Genomic DNA, 14992 nt, shown 5'->3' on the forward strand with positions numbered 1-14992 from the left:
TCGCTCAAGATCGGGATTGCTCAAGTGCTAGTGAGGACTATAACTTAGGTAGTATAGTTACTATAGACAGTGTTAAGTCACAAAGTTGGTTGGAAATATTGAAAATTAATAATATAGAGGTAAAGTTCAAATTAGATACTGGTGCTGACTGTAACACATTACCGTTACAACTTTATAAGAAAATTAAAGGTAATAGTGTATTGAAAGATTCACAAACAGTGTTACTTGTGTACAATAAGCAAAGGTTACAAACGGTAGGTACTGTGGAGTTAGATTGTGAGTTAAATTGTAAAAGAGAGAAACTTAATTTCACTGTGATTGACTTACCTGTTCAACCAGTTATTGGATTACCAGATTGTATGAGGCTAAATTTAGTGAAAAGGTTAGAGGATTTAAAACAAGTAAATACTATAGATTGTGATAGAACCGCATTTATTAAAGAAAATGAAGATGTTTTTAAAGGGTTAGGAAGTATAGGAAAATATCAAATTAAAGTGAGAGAGGATGCATGCCCTGTTGTGAAACCTATTAGAAGAGTGCCAGATGCTTTGAAAGATAGACTGAAAGAAACTTTGGATAGTTATGAAAGTAGAGGTATAATACAAAAAGTGAGTGGCCCGACTGAATGGTGTAATAATTTGGTTATAGTGGAAAAACCTAATAAGTCTTTGAGGTTATGTTTGGATCCAAAAGAATTAAATAAATATATTATGAGGGAAAATTACCAAATACCATCACCAGAGGAAATATATAATAGTTTAGCGGGGAAGGAAATTTTTACAGTCTTAGACATGAAAGATGGGTTTTTTCAAATTTTACTAGATGATGAGAGTAAACTGTGTACGTTTGGAACACCCTTTGGCAGGTATAGATTTAATAGATTACCTTTCGGCATTACATCAGCCCCAGAGGTATTACAGAAAATAAACAACACTATTTTTGGTGATATAATGGGAGTACACATATTTTACGATGACATAATAATTGGGGGAAAAAATACAGCTGAGCATGATAAAATTTTGTCTCAAGTGATAAAAAGAGCCAGAGAGCACAATGTTAAATTTAATAGCACAAAATTACAGTTTAAGAAAGATCACGTGAAATATGTAGGTTTATACATTTCTAAAGAAGGCATAAGAGTTGACCAGGATCACGTTCAGGCTATTTTAAAGTTAGAAGAACCAAAAAACATAAAACAACTACAAAAATTTCTAGGAATGTGTAATTACCTAAGTAAATTCATACCAAATTACTCAAAAAGTACTGAACCTTTAAGAAATTTGTTGAAAAAGAATAGTGAATGGATTTGGGATTCCAATCATACATTAGCATTTAAGGAAATAAAAGAAAAATTAAGTTGTACACCAACATTAGCTATTTTAAAGAAAAAAGGAACATTAACATTGCAAACAGACAGTTCTAAAGGAGGAATAGGTGCATGTTTACTTCAGGATGGGAAACCAATTTCTTTTTATTCCAGATGTTATACTGAAAGTCAAACTAGGTGGGCTCCTATAGAAAAAGAACTTTTTGCTATTTGTGCTGCAATGGAAAAGTACCATCAGTTTGTTTACGGTAGAGAAATTATAATTGAGACAGATCATAAGCCTCTAGTGGCCATAATAAATAAAGATTTAAATAAAATTTCAGCAAGATTGCAAAGAATGGTACTCAAATTGTTAAAGTATAAATTCACTATTAAATACATACCTGGAGAAAAAATGTTTATAGCTGACTATTTGTCTAGAAATTTTATTCAAAATAATAGTAAAGAAGAGCCTACTTTAACTGAATTAGTTCATACTATAGAGCAGGACTTAATACACGGATTTGACAATGATTTACCTATTTCGGACATGAAATTGCAACAATTGCAAAACAATACTGGACTTGACAATAATTTTAAACAGATTTTGACTTGGTGTGAGATAGGATGGCCAAATAGTGATAGGAATATTCAGGACAAGGAGTTAAAAACTATATTTAAATTGAAAGAGGATGTTACTGTGAAAGACAACATTTTATATTACAAAGATAGATTGATGATACCTAGAGTGATGAGAAATGAAATGTTGAGTCGCATACATCAAGGTCATGCAGGAGTTGTTAAATGTAAATTGAGAGGCAGGAAAGTAATGTACTGGCCTGGAATGTCATGTGACATCGAGACAGTTTGTGTTAAATTGTACTACTTGTGAAAAATATAGAAACTCGAATACTAAAGAACCACTCATGTCACATGAAATTCCAGAACTTCCGTTTATGAAAGTAGCTATGGATATTTGTCATTTTGGAACTAAAGATTATCTTGTTTTAATAGATTACTACTCTAAATGGATAGAAGTTAAATTGTTAAAAAGTAAAACTGCAGAAGAAGTTATTCAAAAGTGTAAACAAATTTTTGGAATGCATGGTATACCTAAGTATGTTATGAGTGATAATATGCCTTTTAATAGTTACAAATTTAGAGAGTTTGCAAATGAATGGGAGATAAAGTTAATAAATTCAAGTCCTAGATATCCTCAGTCGAATGGAATGGCAGAGAAGGCTGTAGGTATAGTGAAAGGTATTATGAGAAAATGTAATGACACAAACACTGATTTTCATTTGGGTTTGTTACACTACAGGACTACACCTGTAGCAGGGTTGGAGTATAGCCCTTCTGAATTACTAATGAACCGTCTTTTGAGAACTAACTTACCTTGTTCTAAAAATATTTTGAAACCTAACATACCTAAACATGTTCAAGATAAGATGTCTATTGTTAAAAATAAGTCTAAAATTAACTATGATAAAACTGCTAAATGTAAACATGATTTTGCTATGGGAGAAAATGTAACGATTCAAAATGTACCAGAGAGAGAGTGGAAATCAGGGAAAATAATGAGTAAAGTGGGACCTAGGTCATATAAAGTATTAAATACAGAGGGGAATTGTGTAGTAAGAAACAGTAAACATATAAATAAAAGTACAAATAAACTAAAGATTAAAACAGATAATTTTTTGGATGACTATGATGTAAAATGTGATAGAAATGAACAAAAATTACAGTTTGAAAATAATGTAACTTCTGATAGTGTACCTAATATAAGTTCTAACTATTATACTACTAGATCTGGCAGGCAAATTAGAAAACCCCAACGTTTTAAAGATTTTGTGTAATTCTGTGTAACTTAAATTTTATGTTAGAGCGGGGGATGTTGTATACTCGATACATACTTTATGATATCTTTGATGCTTTATGATATCTTTGGTATTAGACCATAACTTTATATTGTCTGTGGATTCATCACTCTCTTCCTCTTGGGCAATGTCGGCCTGTATTACGTGTGCTTTAGAAATAAATAGAAAGTACCAAGAATACTCTTTTTATTCATATATAACAAAGGCCAAGGTTAGTAACAACAGACATGTGTTAAGATGTTTGTCCAGATGTTTGCAAAGATCTTTGTAAAGATTCATACACCGCGCATGGCAAAGGTAAGAAACAGATATTTGCAAAGATGTGCAATTAATACTGTTTGTATTAGTGCGAAAGTGTTGTAAATTAATTATAATGACGGTTTAGGAATCATTTCCACAGAAATCATTAATGATTAATGGCATTGTCCACAGGTGAAGAAGGGCCAGGAAGTGACAGACTACCGTTTCTTCATCCGGTCCATCATCAGGCATCAAGACCTCATCACCAAGGAGGCCAGTTTCGAGTACCTACAGAACGAGGGCGAAAGGTAATTTTTGTTGTAAAAATCATGCAGTATCTGGCTCAAAGGACCATGATCATTGACATGGACAATGTATGACATTTGTATAGATTTGTATACGAAGGAACATTTAAAAAAAAATGAACAAAAATAAAACAATATTATAATGTGGCTCATAAAAATAGCAGGAAGGCGCTGGATGCAGGACGCAACCGGTCATTATGAAAATCATTCCTGTCAACGTCATATCTGAGACAGCTCAGTGTTGTCCAGCTATATTTTTTTCAACCATCAAATGACCATTTTGGCACATTTTTCACTGAAGAATATGTTTTCTAACGAGGGAGATGGTAAATAATAATATACTGTGTACCTGGAATTAGGCAAAAAAATAAATTTGATATGATTTGAAAAGGGTAGTATTTAAACGAGTGACTATAAATTTATGTTGTAAGTGTCAAAAATAATTAATGTGGGCTAAAGAATTACTAAGTGAGCGACTGAGTGCGAGTGACGAAAAATCAAAAGAGCAGCAACTTACAAAAAAGAATTGAGTTCCTTAAAATACAAAATGAGAAGCTTCATAATATTTGAGCGACCTAATATTTGATTGAGTGTCAACGTAAAGTCCTGCATTTTTTTCAATATTTGGCAAAAGATTTTTTTATACTGAGCGGTATTTTTAACTTTAATGAAGTGTTTCGAATGCAAAAACTACTTTGAAAAATACTATTATGAGCAGCGTATTATGAGCCCACATTTAAATAAAAATAAATGATCTTTGAAATAAATATTTGACGGAACACTATTCTAGTAGCGAAAAAAAAAATCATTAAAATTTAAGGGTAGGTAATCAAATGAAACAATGTATTACGAAAAATGAAATAAATTTGTATTTTCTTAAATCGAATCAACAAAAAAAAAACAAAATAAAATGTAAGTCGCTTCTGTCAACCCAAAAAAAAGTAATCTTATTAATAAGGTTCATTGATTGGTACCTATGAGGATTGAGGAGCTCTACCTACTCATCGTCACTGTATGATAAGTGCTGGCTTGGACTTAGCGGGCCGGCCTCGTTTTCTTTTTTGTCCAATAGGTATCAGTTTTGCTTCCAGTGGCGGTNAAATGTGTTTTTCTTTAACCTCGTAAGACCGAAGAGCAAATTTTGTCGACTTCTAAGTATCGCCGAATGTGCTTTCAGAAGAACGAACAATTTGAAGTCGTAAACGCCGAGCACTTCGAGTAAAAAATTTTCTATGTTAGAGATTTTCTTTTGCACCCATATTTTCAGGGACCCTATATAATAGTGCATAGAGCTTATTTTAGGTAAAAAATAATAAAAAAATGTTTTCTCTTAAAAGAACATTCGGTATTACAGACTTTAAAAAGAAAAAGTAAATAAATTGTATTTTATACTTTAAAGTAAAACATATGTATACCATGTTTTAAGCAAATAAATAAATTATCTTATCTTATCTTATCTTATCATAAATGTAACCTCCTTAATAAATTAATACTACATAAAGTTACAATAATGATATAAATAAATGTAACTGAAAAGGCACAAGTATTTTAATTTTATTTAATGTTTCATTATTAGTACTTTTAAAAGTACTATCGGTTTTATAACATACAATAATGATAGGTTAGTATGTGTAAGAAGTAAAGTGAATATTCATGTTAATTATAATATTTCTTAAACTAAAAATCAGAACGTTCTCATGGTAAATTTTCTCAATCATATCATAATTTTAAAAGTCCAATATTCAATCCATCTTAATAGAAAAAATATACAAAAATAAAACTTTCACCATCAAGACCGAATGTTCCTTGCAAAGAACTATTATTTTCAAACGAAAAAAAATCTTACAAAACTTCTTCGAATTGGTAAAAAATTTTTTTTGCTTGTTTAGCAGTATTTTAACTTAAATTATACTGGTTAGTTTTTCAATTAAACTACGTTTACGAGAAGAAAAAAAATTAATCGTACATCACGTCCTCTCGAAAGAACCACCTTGTCAGAGAAAAATGATAATTTGACAGTGACATTTTGTTTTTTTTACATTAATAAGTTCGGATACCTGATTTTGAATACTTTAAGCCATAGACTATCACTCTTTTTATTCAATAGGCGCGAATTTTTGAACTTAAAATTATCGCTAAAGTTTTAGTTCCTCTGAGGGCACATCCGGCGATACTTACAATTCACNAAATTAACTTTTTTGTAGTTCGTTCAGTAAAACCTCAATTAGAAAAATCTAATGTATCTTCATATTAAAGTTGCCCTCTCTGTATTTCTAGTCGCTCACTTAGTAATTTAGTCGCCCGGATAGTATTTTTATGTCTGAAATGTAATAATCAAAACCCACATTTTGTAAGCTCGTTCTGGATTTTATTATTTATCAATATTCGTCGTTAGTTTGGTTAATTTTTCGCTTACTCAAATTCATACCGCTCAAGGTATTAAAACAGTATGCCATCATCAGTCGCAAAGTTTTTTTTTAGTCGCTCGTTTTATAATTCCCCATTTGAAAATACCTGATAGATTTTATTTGTATACTTACTAAAACTTTATCTACAGGGTGTTGCTAGAGGCTATGGACGAACTCGAAGTGGCATTCTCTCACCCGCTAGCAAAGAGGACCGATTGCAACCACATCTTCTTGAACTTCGGGCCGACGGTCATCATGGACCCTGCTAAGGTCAGTTAATAAAGGTCATCATCATCAGGTCATTTAGTCTCCACTGCAGGAGCACGCCTCTAATTGACCAGAGGCAAGAGGATTTGTCCTACACTCCCCACGCTGGCCAGACGGGTTGGGGAGGCCTGATGCTCGCATATTTGTCCCTTAGTCGCCTCTTACAACATCCACGGGAAGAGTGAGGGCGGTCCTTTTCTTCTCCATTAAATCAAAAGTTATTTCCATTTGGCATTTTTTTTTCTCTTGCCTGTTATAAAACACCAAAAAACAGGATAACACTATCCTGTTTTTCCTTTTCAAAACGATCTATTCCAATTTTAATCTGCTCAATGGCTTAAACGTGAGAAGGGAATAGGCAGATTAACATAATTACTATCGCATTAAATATTAGTATGAATGGTGTGCGGTTTCCACCAAACAATCCACTACTCGAGAAAAACTCTCCCAAGGATTTTCATATCGACCGGTCCTGCGCTTCCCGCGACCTTCACCCGATCGTCGGTCCACCTAGTGGGAGGTCACTCGAGAACTTTTCTGCCCCAACAGCTCTACGAGCTATATCAGGCCTGTTCATCTCCGCGAGTTTACATCGAAAACAAAACACGCACGATGGCCCACCTACAGGATACTATTCGACAAGGCCTCACATACGAGCGAACATTGACTCACGCACGCGTATTTTTGTGTATGATGGAAAAAAAAAGAAAATGGTGTACTAAATACTGTGCAGTATTTAACTGCCTAAATAATAATAAAAACACAGAATGTACTTTTTTAAGGTGCCTCAAGACACTGAGAGGTAAATAAGTAGTTAATATATTATTCATGCTAAATCATGTATTTCCTCCGCCATTTTCCGCAGTTTGGCACCTCACGTCACATCATTTTACCGAAGTCAGCCCTATAGCTTCGGCGCAGTGCCGATCACTGACGTTTGTCAACAAAATGGTGCTTGACTGTTGAGACAGGCTAAATTACACCATATTGTTAATGACATTGAGCATACATTTTTTTAAATACCTTCGCGAAGTAAAACTTATTATTATTCTGTGGCTATATGCCCTGCCCACTGCCATTTAACTTTGCCAATCCTACTGTTTCAGTAATAAATTGTATAATTTAATTTATTTCTCAGATCGAAGAATCAGTGCTCGGCATGGTGATGAGATACGGACCTAGGCTGTGGAAACTCAGGGTTCTGCAGGCTGAGATCAGATTCACTCTGAGGATCGGTAAGTTATATCCTAATATAATAACGTAACTTACTTTTTGTGTTTGTCGACTCAGATCTTGTTATATGAACCAATTTGGAAAAAAAATGAAAGCTAAAGCCTGGTCCGTGAGCACGTAGAATCCCGTCCAATGACCCCAAGCTACCCATCCTTATCGCTCGCGCGTAATTATATTGCTGTCGCGACTGTGCGACGCGCGCCCGCAGTGAGTGTGCGAGCGCGACAGCAACATAATTACGTGCGAGCGACAAGGATGGGCAGCTTGGGGTCGTTGGACGGGATTCTACGTGCTCACGGACCAGGCTTTAAATAATCCTAGTTTCACCTCCAGTTAGACCAGGGTTCCACCAAGGCGGAGCAGAGAAGTGTTTTGAATAACCAATCAGATTTAATTTATTTATTTCCACTTCTCCGTACTTCGTTCTGCCTTGGTGAAAACAGGGCCTTAGACATCTGCCTACGACATAAGATATTGATTGCGTGCCGTTCAGTCAGAGTAAATACAAATGAGTAGGTCAACTTCATAGGAACGCACGGGCGCGGTTTGTATGTGAGCGCGCCAACACGTATGCGGCGCGCACGCACACACTGACAAAATTTAGCGGGGATTAGCGGGGAGTTGCACCGGTCAGTGTGTGCGTGCGCGCCGCATACGTATATTGGCGCGCTCACATACAAACCGCGCTCGGTGCGTTTCTATGAAGATGACCTACTCATTTGTATTTACTCTGGTTCAGTGGCATAAGCTGTAATCAGTCAACTTTTATCACATTGTGACTGTCTTTTGTCATGTATTCTAGACTTTTGGCTTCCTATATTTTGTTTCCTTTCTCTTCAGCCACATAACAGATGATTTTTAACTATATTTTATTACTTCCTATCACCATAGGACCCGGAGCGCCTACCAAGAACGTGAGACTATGCTTGTCCAACGGATCCGGCTACTCTCTGGACATTTACACCTACGAAGAGGTCTCCGATCCTAGGACAGGAGTGGTGAGTGAGACAAATCTTTTTTTAGTCATTAAAGAGTATAGTTGTTGCAATTCACGAAGGCGAGTGAGTTTTACACGTGTAGTGGCTCGCTACTGTTCGTTTGTCAAAAGTTTTGATAGACATTACACTATCGTTATTGTGCATGTACCATCGGCAACAGTGTTAACTACCTATTGCCTGTCATGTCGTCTCGTTCTATCGCAAAGAATCACCATTTGATGAGAGCAAGAACAAAAACGGAAATGGATAGTTAACAGTGTGGCCGTGTGTACATACACAAAGCTCACTCGCCTTCGTGAATTGCAAGCACTATAATTGTTTTTGAAACTTAAGTCTTAAGGCTATAGATGACCCACGCTGAACTGTCCCACCAAACTCAATGACAGGGGGGCGCTACCATCGTTCAACTATATGGTTTCCAACATGGCAAAAATCGGAACCAGCGATCCGGTATTGACGGTGGCGCCCCACTGTCAATGTCATGGATAGGACAGTTCAGTATTTTGGAACTCTATAAACTTCAAGTTCAATTGTCACTTTAAACTCATATTTATCACACTTGAAATCATTTTTCATGTTTTTGAAACTTAACTCATAATTAAAGGCAATAAAGTCCAAATTCACTCTAAACTAATTATTTAACTTGCAGATAATGTTCCACTCATACGGAGCCCGCCAAGGCCCTATGCACGGCCTGCCGATATCCACGCCCTACGTCACCAAAGACTACCTGCAGCAGAAGCGGTTCTTGGTATGTTCTGAATACTGCTATTTATTCTTATTACTTCATGTAATTATTACAAAAATAGTATAAAAAAAGTTAAATTATATCCGGCTCGAAGGACCATATTTAAAATATTTAAAAAAATATCCGGCTCGAAGGACCATATTTTTTGGGCTGAGGGATATAGATGCGGGGCGCCTTCAATAAACTGTATTATTTGATTGGTTGTTTGTATATTTACACTACTTCAGTGTGCTTAGTGTGTCGTTACATTTAACGTCGTTGTTAGCGAGTGTGGCAAAAAATTTTATGAAGATTTTAGTTCTTGAAACTATCCGCTAGGGACGCTGCATAACCTGTCATACATTTCATGCTATTTTCGATAACGTTTGGTGTAAACTCGCACTAAGCACACATGCCGAGTTCGATTTACACAATTAATTTCTATTATTCGTAATGTTTTCTATAATAATTAATATGTAAAATAAAAAGATAAGTTTTTTAGATCTGTATTTCGACGGATTCGGATCGGACGTATTGTGAAATTGCCCTTACATCTATAACACTAGTTTAACTCAATCTGGGTCTAGATGGCGCAGTGAGTTAAATGACCTAGAATTTATTATTATTATTTTACAACAGGCGACGTCCCAAGGCACGACGTACGTTTACGACATGCCTGACATGTTCCGTCAGACCGTTGAAAAGAGGTGGAGAGAATGCATCGAAGAAGGAACCGTCGACGGTAAGTCACATGCACAAGAAAGAGCATGCAAAAGCAGGGAGACATTACCTCAAATATTCATCACTAAGGCCCAGAACATACGCTGAAACGCAACTGCTACGAAACTGCAACTTTCTGATGATTCTGATGAATGAAACTGAAAGTTTCAAACTGGTCGCGTCATGTGTGGTCTCTCAACGGACGCTATGGCAGAAACTTAGTAGATGCAACTCAAAAGTAACTAGCAGTTGCAGTTTCGTTGCAGTTGCGTCTTCACCGTCTGTTCTGGGCCTAACGGCCCATACGTTACTAAACCTTTTTTGTCACCTGTCATCCGCTTTGAAGTCGAACCTTAACTTCGAACTCCTCCTATGTTCTTCTGATTAATTTCGTTGCGGGTCCAATTACAGTTTAACTTTTCCCCGGGACACACTTTGCCTTCACTGGTTGTGTTATTGGCGGTCAAGCTGTAGATCCTGGCTACACAAGAGTTGCAGTGTTGGGAACGAGAGGTGGGATTAGTGCCGTAAGAGCCCCACGCGATTTCGTACACGTGGACCCCGCTTTACCCCCTTGAGGGTTGAATTTTGAAAATCCTGTCTTAGTGAGCACCTACATTCTAAAAGGAACCCCCATGCAAGAGACTCCTAGCACTTGTTATTTGTGAGATTTCGTGTAGAGTGAGTTAGTCAGTGACCTTTCGCGTTTATATAGATTTCAGCCACAGGACGTTCACTGCAGAACATAGGCCTCCCCAAATATGTGCCCAGCCTATTATCACTTCAGCTTGCTATGTCACTGTATTTAAGCTATAACAAAATGTATTATTTATCCAGGTCCGATGCCAGACAACGTCATGAGCAGTGTGGAGCTAGTCATAGAGCCAGACGGCGAAAGACGAGTCGTGGAAGTGACAAGGCTGCCCGGACAGAACACTGTAAGTTGGCTTTTTGAAGTTATAGATCCGGCTCGAAGGACCAAAATAAAATTAAATGTTTATTTATTTATTTGAACACCAACAAGGTTACATTGAGGCTTCACAAAAGTAACTATAAAAATGACACTTGTTAAATGCAAACTTAATTATAGGTGAAAACATCGTGCGTTAGAGACTAAAGCAACAGCAATTAGGGGTTAAAAACTGAAAATATTTAATATGGTGTAAAGAAGTCCCTATGCTTGTTCAAATCGGTGAGATTTGTCCAAGCATGTGGACTTGCATTACATTATTTTTCTTCCTAGGTCCCTCACTGATGAGGGTCGCGATCACATACAGTGTTCTACAGACTGCGGTCATAAGCCTCGAAAGCGAAAGTTTTTAATAATGTGCTTATAAATAACAAAACAATCATCATCATCAGATCATTTAGTCTCCACTGCATTAGCACGACCCTCTCTAATTGACCAGAGACAAGAGGATTTGGCCTACACTCCCCACGCTGGCCAGACGGGTTGGGGAGATAAGAATACAATGTTTTTGTCCACAGGTGGGCATGGTGGCGTGGCGTCTAACCCTCTTCACGCCGGAGTGCCCCGATGGCCGAGACATCATCCTGATCGCCAACGATCTGACGCACTTCATGGGGTCTTTCGGACCACAGGAAGACTGGGTGTTCTACAAGGCATCGCAGTACGCGAGAGAGCGGAAGATTCCTAGGGTAAATAATTGTTTATTGTTATACACAATATTGGTCAAAATATACATGTACAGTCGCAGAATGAAAAGGTTCGTCACCTTAGTGTCGGTTTTCGCTTGCACTAGGTACTGTAAGAGTCAAACCTGCCAACATAACAGTGCAAGAAACAGTGCTGCTAACATTTAAATAAATATGACGTTTGCTAACAAATAAGGTTTTGCTTGTCTAATTTTCTATCTCATCAGTGCAATGCAATGATGACATTGACCAATTGACAATAGTTTTTTTTATTTAATAGAAATAATAATGGCAGGTTGAACCAACAAGAAGGTTTTAGTTTATCAATCATAATAATCTTCTTGACAAGATAAATCGTCAAACAACTTTGATCTGGATAATTTTGAACTTTACTGACGAACAGTTAAAGATTATTTTCTCTAACTCGAGATTAGTCTGTAACATAGTTTCAAAAGGTAATATGTGCTCGCGATTCGTTGAAGGAATCAATTTGAAAACTGACGAACCTTTCCATTCCGTGACTGTACATTCTGAGTTATTTACACCCCAAATAGATAGGGTGTATTATAAAATCTTGCTTAAGAAGTGAATATTTCTAGGGTAATAAGTTTAATAATTGTGAAAAAAAATTCTCAAATGACAAAATGTTCGTCATTCATAGACTAGCTCATATCATGGTGTTATTTTGATCCCAAGTGTGTGTACTATAATGGCTGCATATTGTTTATTATTATTTTGATATATTTGAACGCTTACACTTTGAACTAACTATAATTTCAGTTTGCAAAGATTCAGCCACTTTTGTCAGCTTTCAGCGTTGCCACAATAATGAAATGTATCTTAAATTGTACAGAATATAACACAAGTCAAATTGTGACGACTTATATCGTAGTAAAATGTGTCATTTTGTAACAGAAATGTATACTCTGATGTATTTATTATTTTAATTCACAACAAGAAAGCTCTTGACCTGCATTTCACCTGTGGAAAGTGACGATCAGGCCGAAGGTGGAAGCGAGCTTCACCCGGAATCCTCTAAAACCGGGTATCTTAACTCCAATTTCCGGAACACAAAAAATAAAACCTTAACCTTAATTTATTAACGCTTCTGTGGTCTAGTAGTAATACCACTTGCTTCAGACGCAGAGGTCCCGGGTTCGATTCTCAGTGGGGGCAGATTTTTCTGTTCGGTTTGGTTGGTGTTAGGGCTTGTTCTAAGTCCGCCTGGCTAGCTACCACCATCTTACCTAAGTCTGTCGCCATAACAACAATGTTAACAGCATCAGTTAGAGGTATGATAGCCAGTTCCTCCGTGGTTGAGGATTCCGGGTGAAGCTCGCTTCCACCTTCGGCCTGATCATCACTTACCATCAAGTGACCAAGAGCTTCCTCGTTAAAAAAACCTTTTTTTCCACAGATATACATAAGTGTCAACTCCGGTGCCCGGATAGGCGTGGCCGAAGAGGTGAAATCCGAGTTCAACGTGGCCTGGGTGGACGCCGAGCGGCCCGAGCGAGGTTTCAAGTACCTGTACCTCACGCCCGAGGCTTTCTCCAAGCTGGGCGCCGTCGGGGCCGTGAAGACGTGCCTAGTGGAAGACGACGGCGAGCCGCGGTACAAGATCACCGACGTCATCGGTGAGCGAGCGGGATAGATAGATAGATAGCGCGCTGGGGCGAGAGGGAGATAGCGCGCACTCGGGCGCTGTAGGAGGCTTAGTAGAGAGTAGAGAAGTTAGCGCTAGAGACACTATTATAGGAGACACTGACTAAAGTAAGCCGCGGTACAAGATCACCGACGTCATCGGTGAGCGAGCGAGACGGGTGGATGGCGCGCTGGAGCGAGAGGGAGACAGATTGATGGCGCGCGGCTGGAGAGAGAGGGAGATAGATAGATAGCGCGGGAGCGAGAGGGAGAAAGTAGACAGACGGCTCATGGGGGGGCGCTTGTAGGAGTAGAATGAGGAGCGCTAGACCTATAGGAGACACTAAGGTAAGCGCTAGACCTATGTGACACTGACTAAGGTAAGCGCTAGACCTATGGGACACTGACTAAGGTGAGCGCTAGACCTTTGAGACACTGACTAAGGTGAGCGCTAGACCTATGAGACACTGACTGAGGTAAGCGCTAGACCTATGAGACACTGACTGAGGTAAGCGCTAGACCTATGGGACACTGACTAAGGTGAGCGTTAGACCTATGAGACACTGACTGAGTGAATGCTGGACCTATGAGACACTGACTAAGGTGAGCGCTAGACCTATGAGACACTAAGGTGAGCGCTAGACCTACACGAGTCAAGTCCTCGTCCGACGTGGCCTGGTGGTCCGAGCGGCCCGAGCGCGGCTTCAAGTACCTGTACCTCACGCCCGAGGCCTGCTCCAAGCTGGGCGCCGTCGGGGCCGTGAAGACGCGCCTGGTGGAGGACGACGGCGAGCCGCGCTACAGGATCACCGACGTCATCGGTGAGCGGGATGGGTAGATAGATAGCGCGCTGGGGCGAGAGGGAGAGGGAGAGATGGACGTCACAGAGACGACGGAGTAGGGGCACCTGACTGAGCGCTAGACTTATAGGAGACACTAAGGTGAGAAGCGGTACAAGATCACCTACGTCATCGGTGAGCGAGCGAGACGGGTGGATGGAGCGAGAGGGAGACAGATTGATGGCGCGCGGCTGGAGCGAGAGGGAGATAGATAGATAACGCGCTGGAGCGAAAGAGAGAGGTGGACGTCACAGAGACGGCGCAGTAGGAGACACTGACTGAGTGAGCGCTAGACTTATAGGAGACACTGACTGAGTGAGCGCTAGACTTATAGTAGACACTGACTAAGGTAGACGCTAGACCTATAGGAGACACTGGCTAAGGTAAGTGCTAGACCTATAAGACACTGACTAAGGTAAGCGCTAGACCTACAGGAGACACTGACTAAGATAAGCGTTAGACCCATAGGAGACACTGACTAAGTTAAGCATTAGACCTATGACAGACACTGACTAAGGTAGACCCAGGAGGTCGCGTCCTCGTCCAACGTGGCCTGGTGGTCCGAGCGGCCCGAGCGCGGCTTCAAGTACCTGTACCTCACGCCCGAGGCCTGCTCCAAGCTGGGCGCCGTCGGGGCCGTGAAGACGCGCCTGGTGGAGGACGACGGCGAGCCGCGCTACAGGATCACCGACGTCATCGGTGAGCGAGCGGGATAGATACATAGCGCGCTGGGGCGAGAGGGAGATAGATAGATGGCGCGCGGCTGGAGCGA

The 14992-nt window shown here is 39.1% G+C and overlaps 1 protein-coding gene across 1 annotated transcript in view; it reads left to right on the forward strand.

Annotated features, from left to right (window-relative positions):
• Positions 1-3606: 3606 nt before the first annotated feature.
• Positions 3607-14992, forward strand: part of LOC114353128 (acetyl-CoA carboxylase-like) — a gene marked incomplete at its 5' end in the record, with an annotated part of 139852 nt that continues 128466 nt past the window's right edge. The window contains 9 exons of the mRNA XM_028304963.1: positions 3607-3731; positions 6286-6406; positions 7542-7638; positions 8528-8634; positions 9284-9385; positions 10001-10103; positions 10919-11019; positions 11570-11740; positions 13155-13374. Coding sequence (XP_028160764.1) covers positions 3607-3731; positions 6286-6406; positions 7542-7638; positions 8528-8634; positions 9284-9385; positions 10001-10103; positions 10919-11019; positions 11570-11740; positions 13155-13374 — 1147 coding nt within the window. The remainder of the gene's footprint in view (positions 3732-6285; positions 6407-7541; positions 7639-8527; positions 8635-9283; positions 9386-10000; positions 10104-10918; positions 11020-11569; positions 11741-13154; positions 13375-14992) is intronic.

Source organism: Ostrinia furnacalis, unplaced genomic scaffold (assembly GCF_004193835.3).
Source record: "Ostrinia furnacalis isolate ACB-3 unplaced genomic scaffold, ASM419383v2 OfSCF1629, whole genome shotgun sequence".
Taxonomy (NCBI): Eukaryota; Metazoa; Arthropoda; class Insecta; order Lepidoptera; family Crambidae; genus Ostrinia; species Ostrinia furnacalis.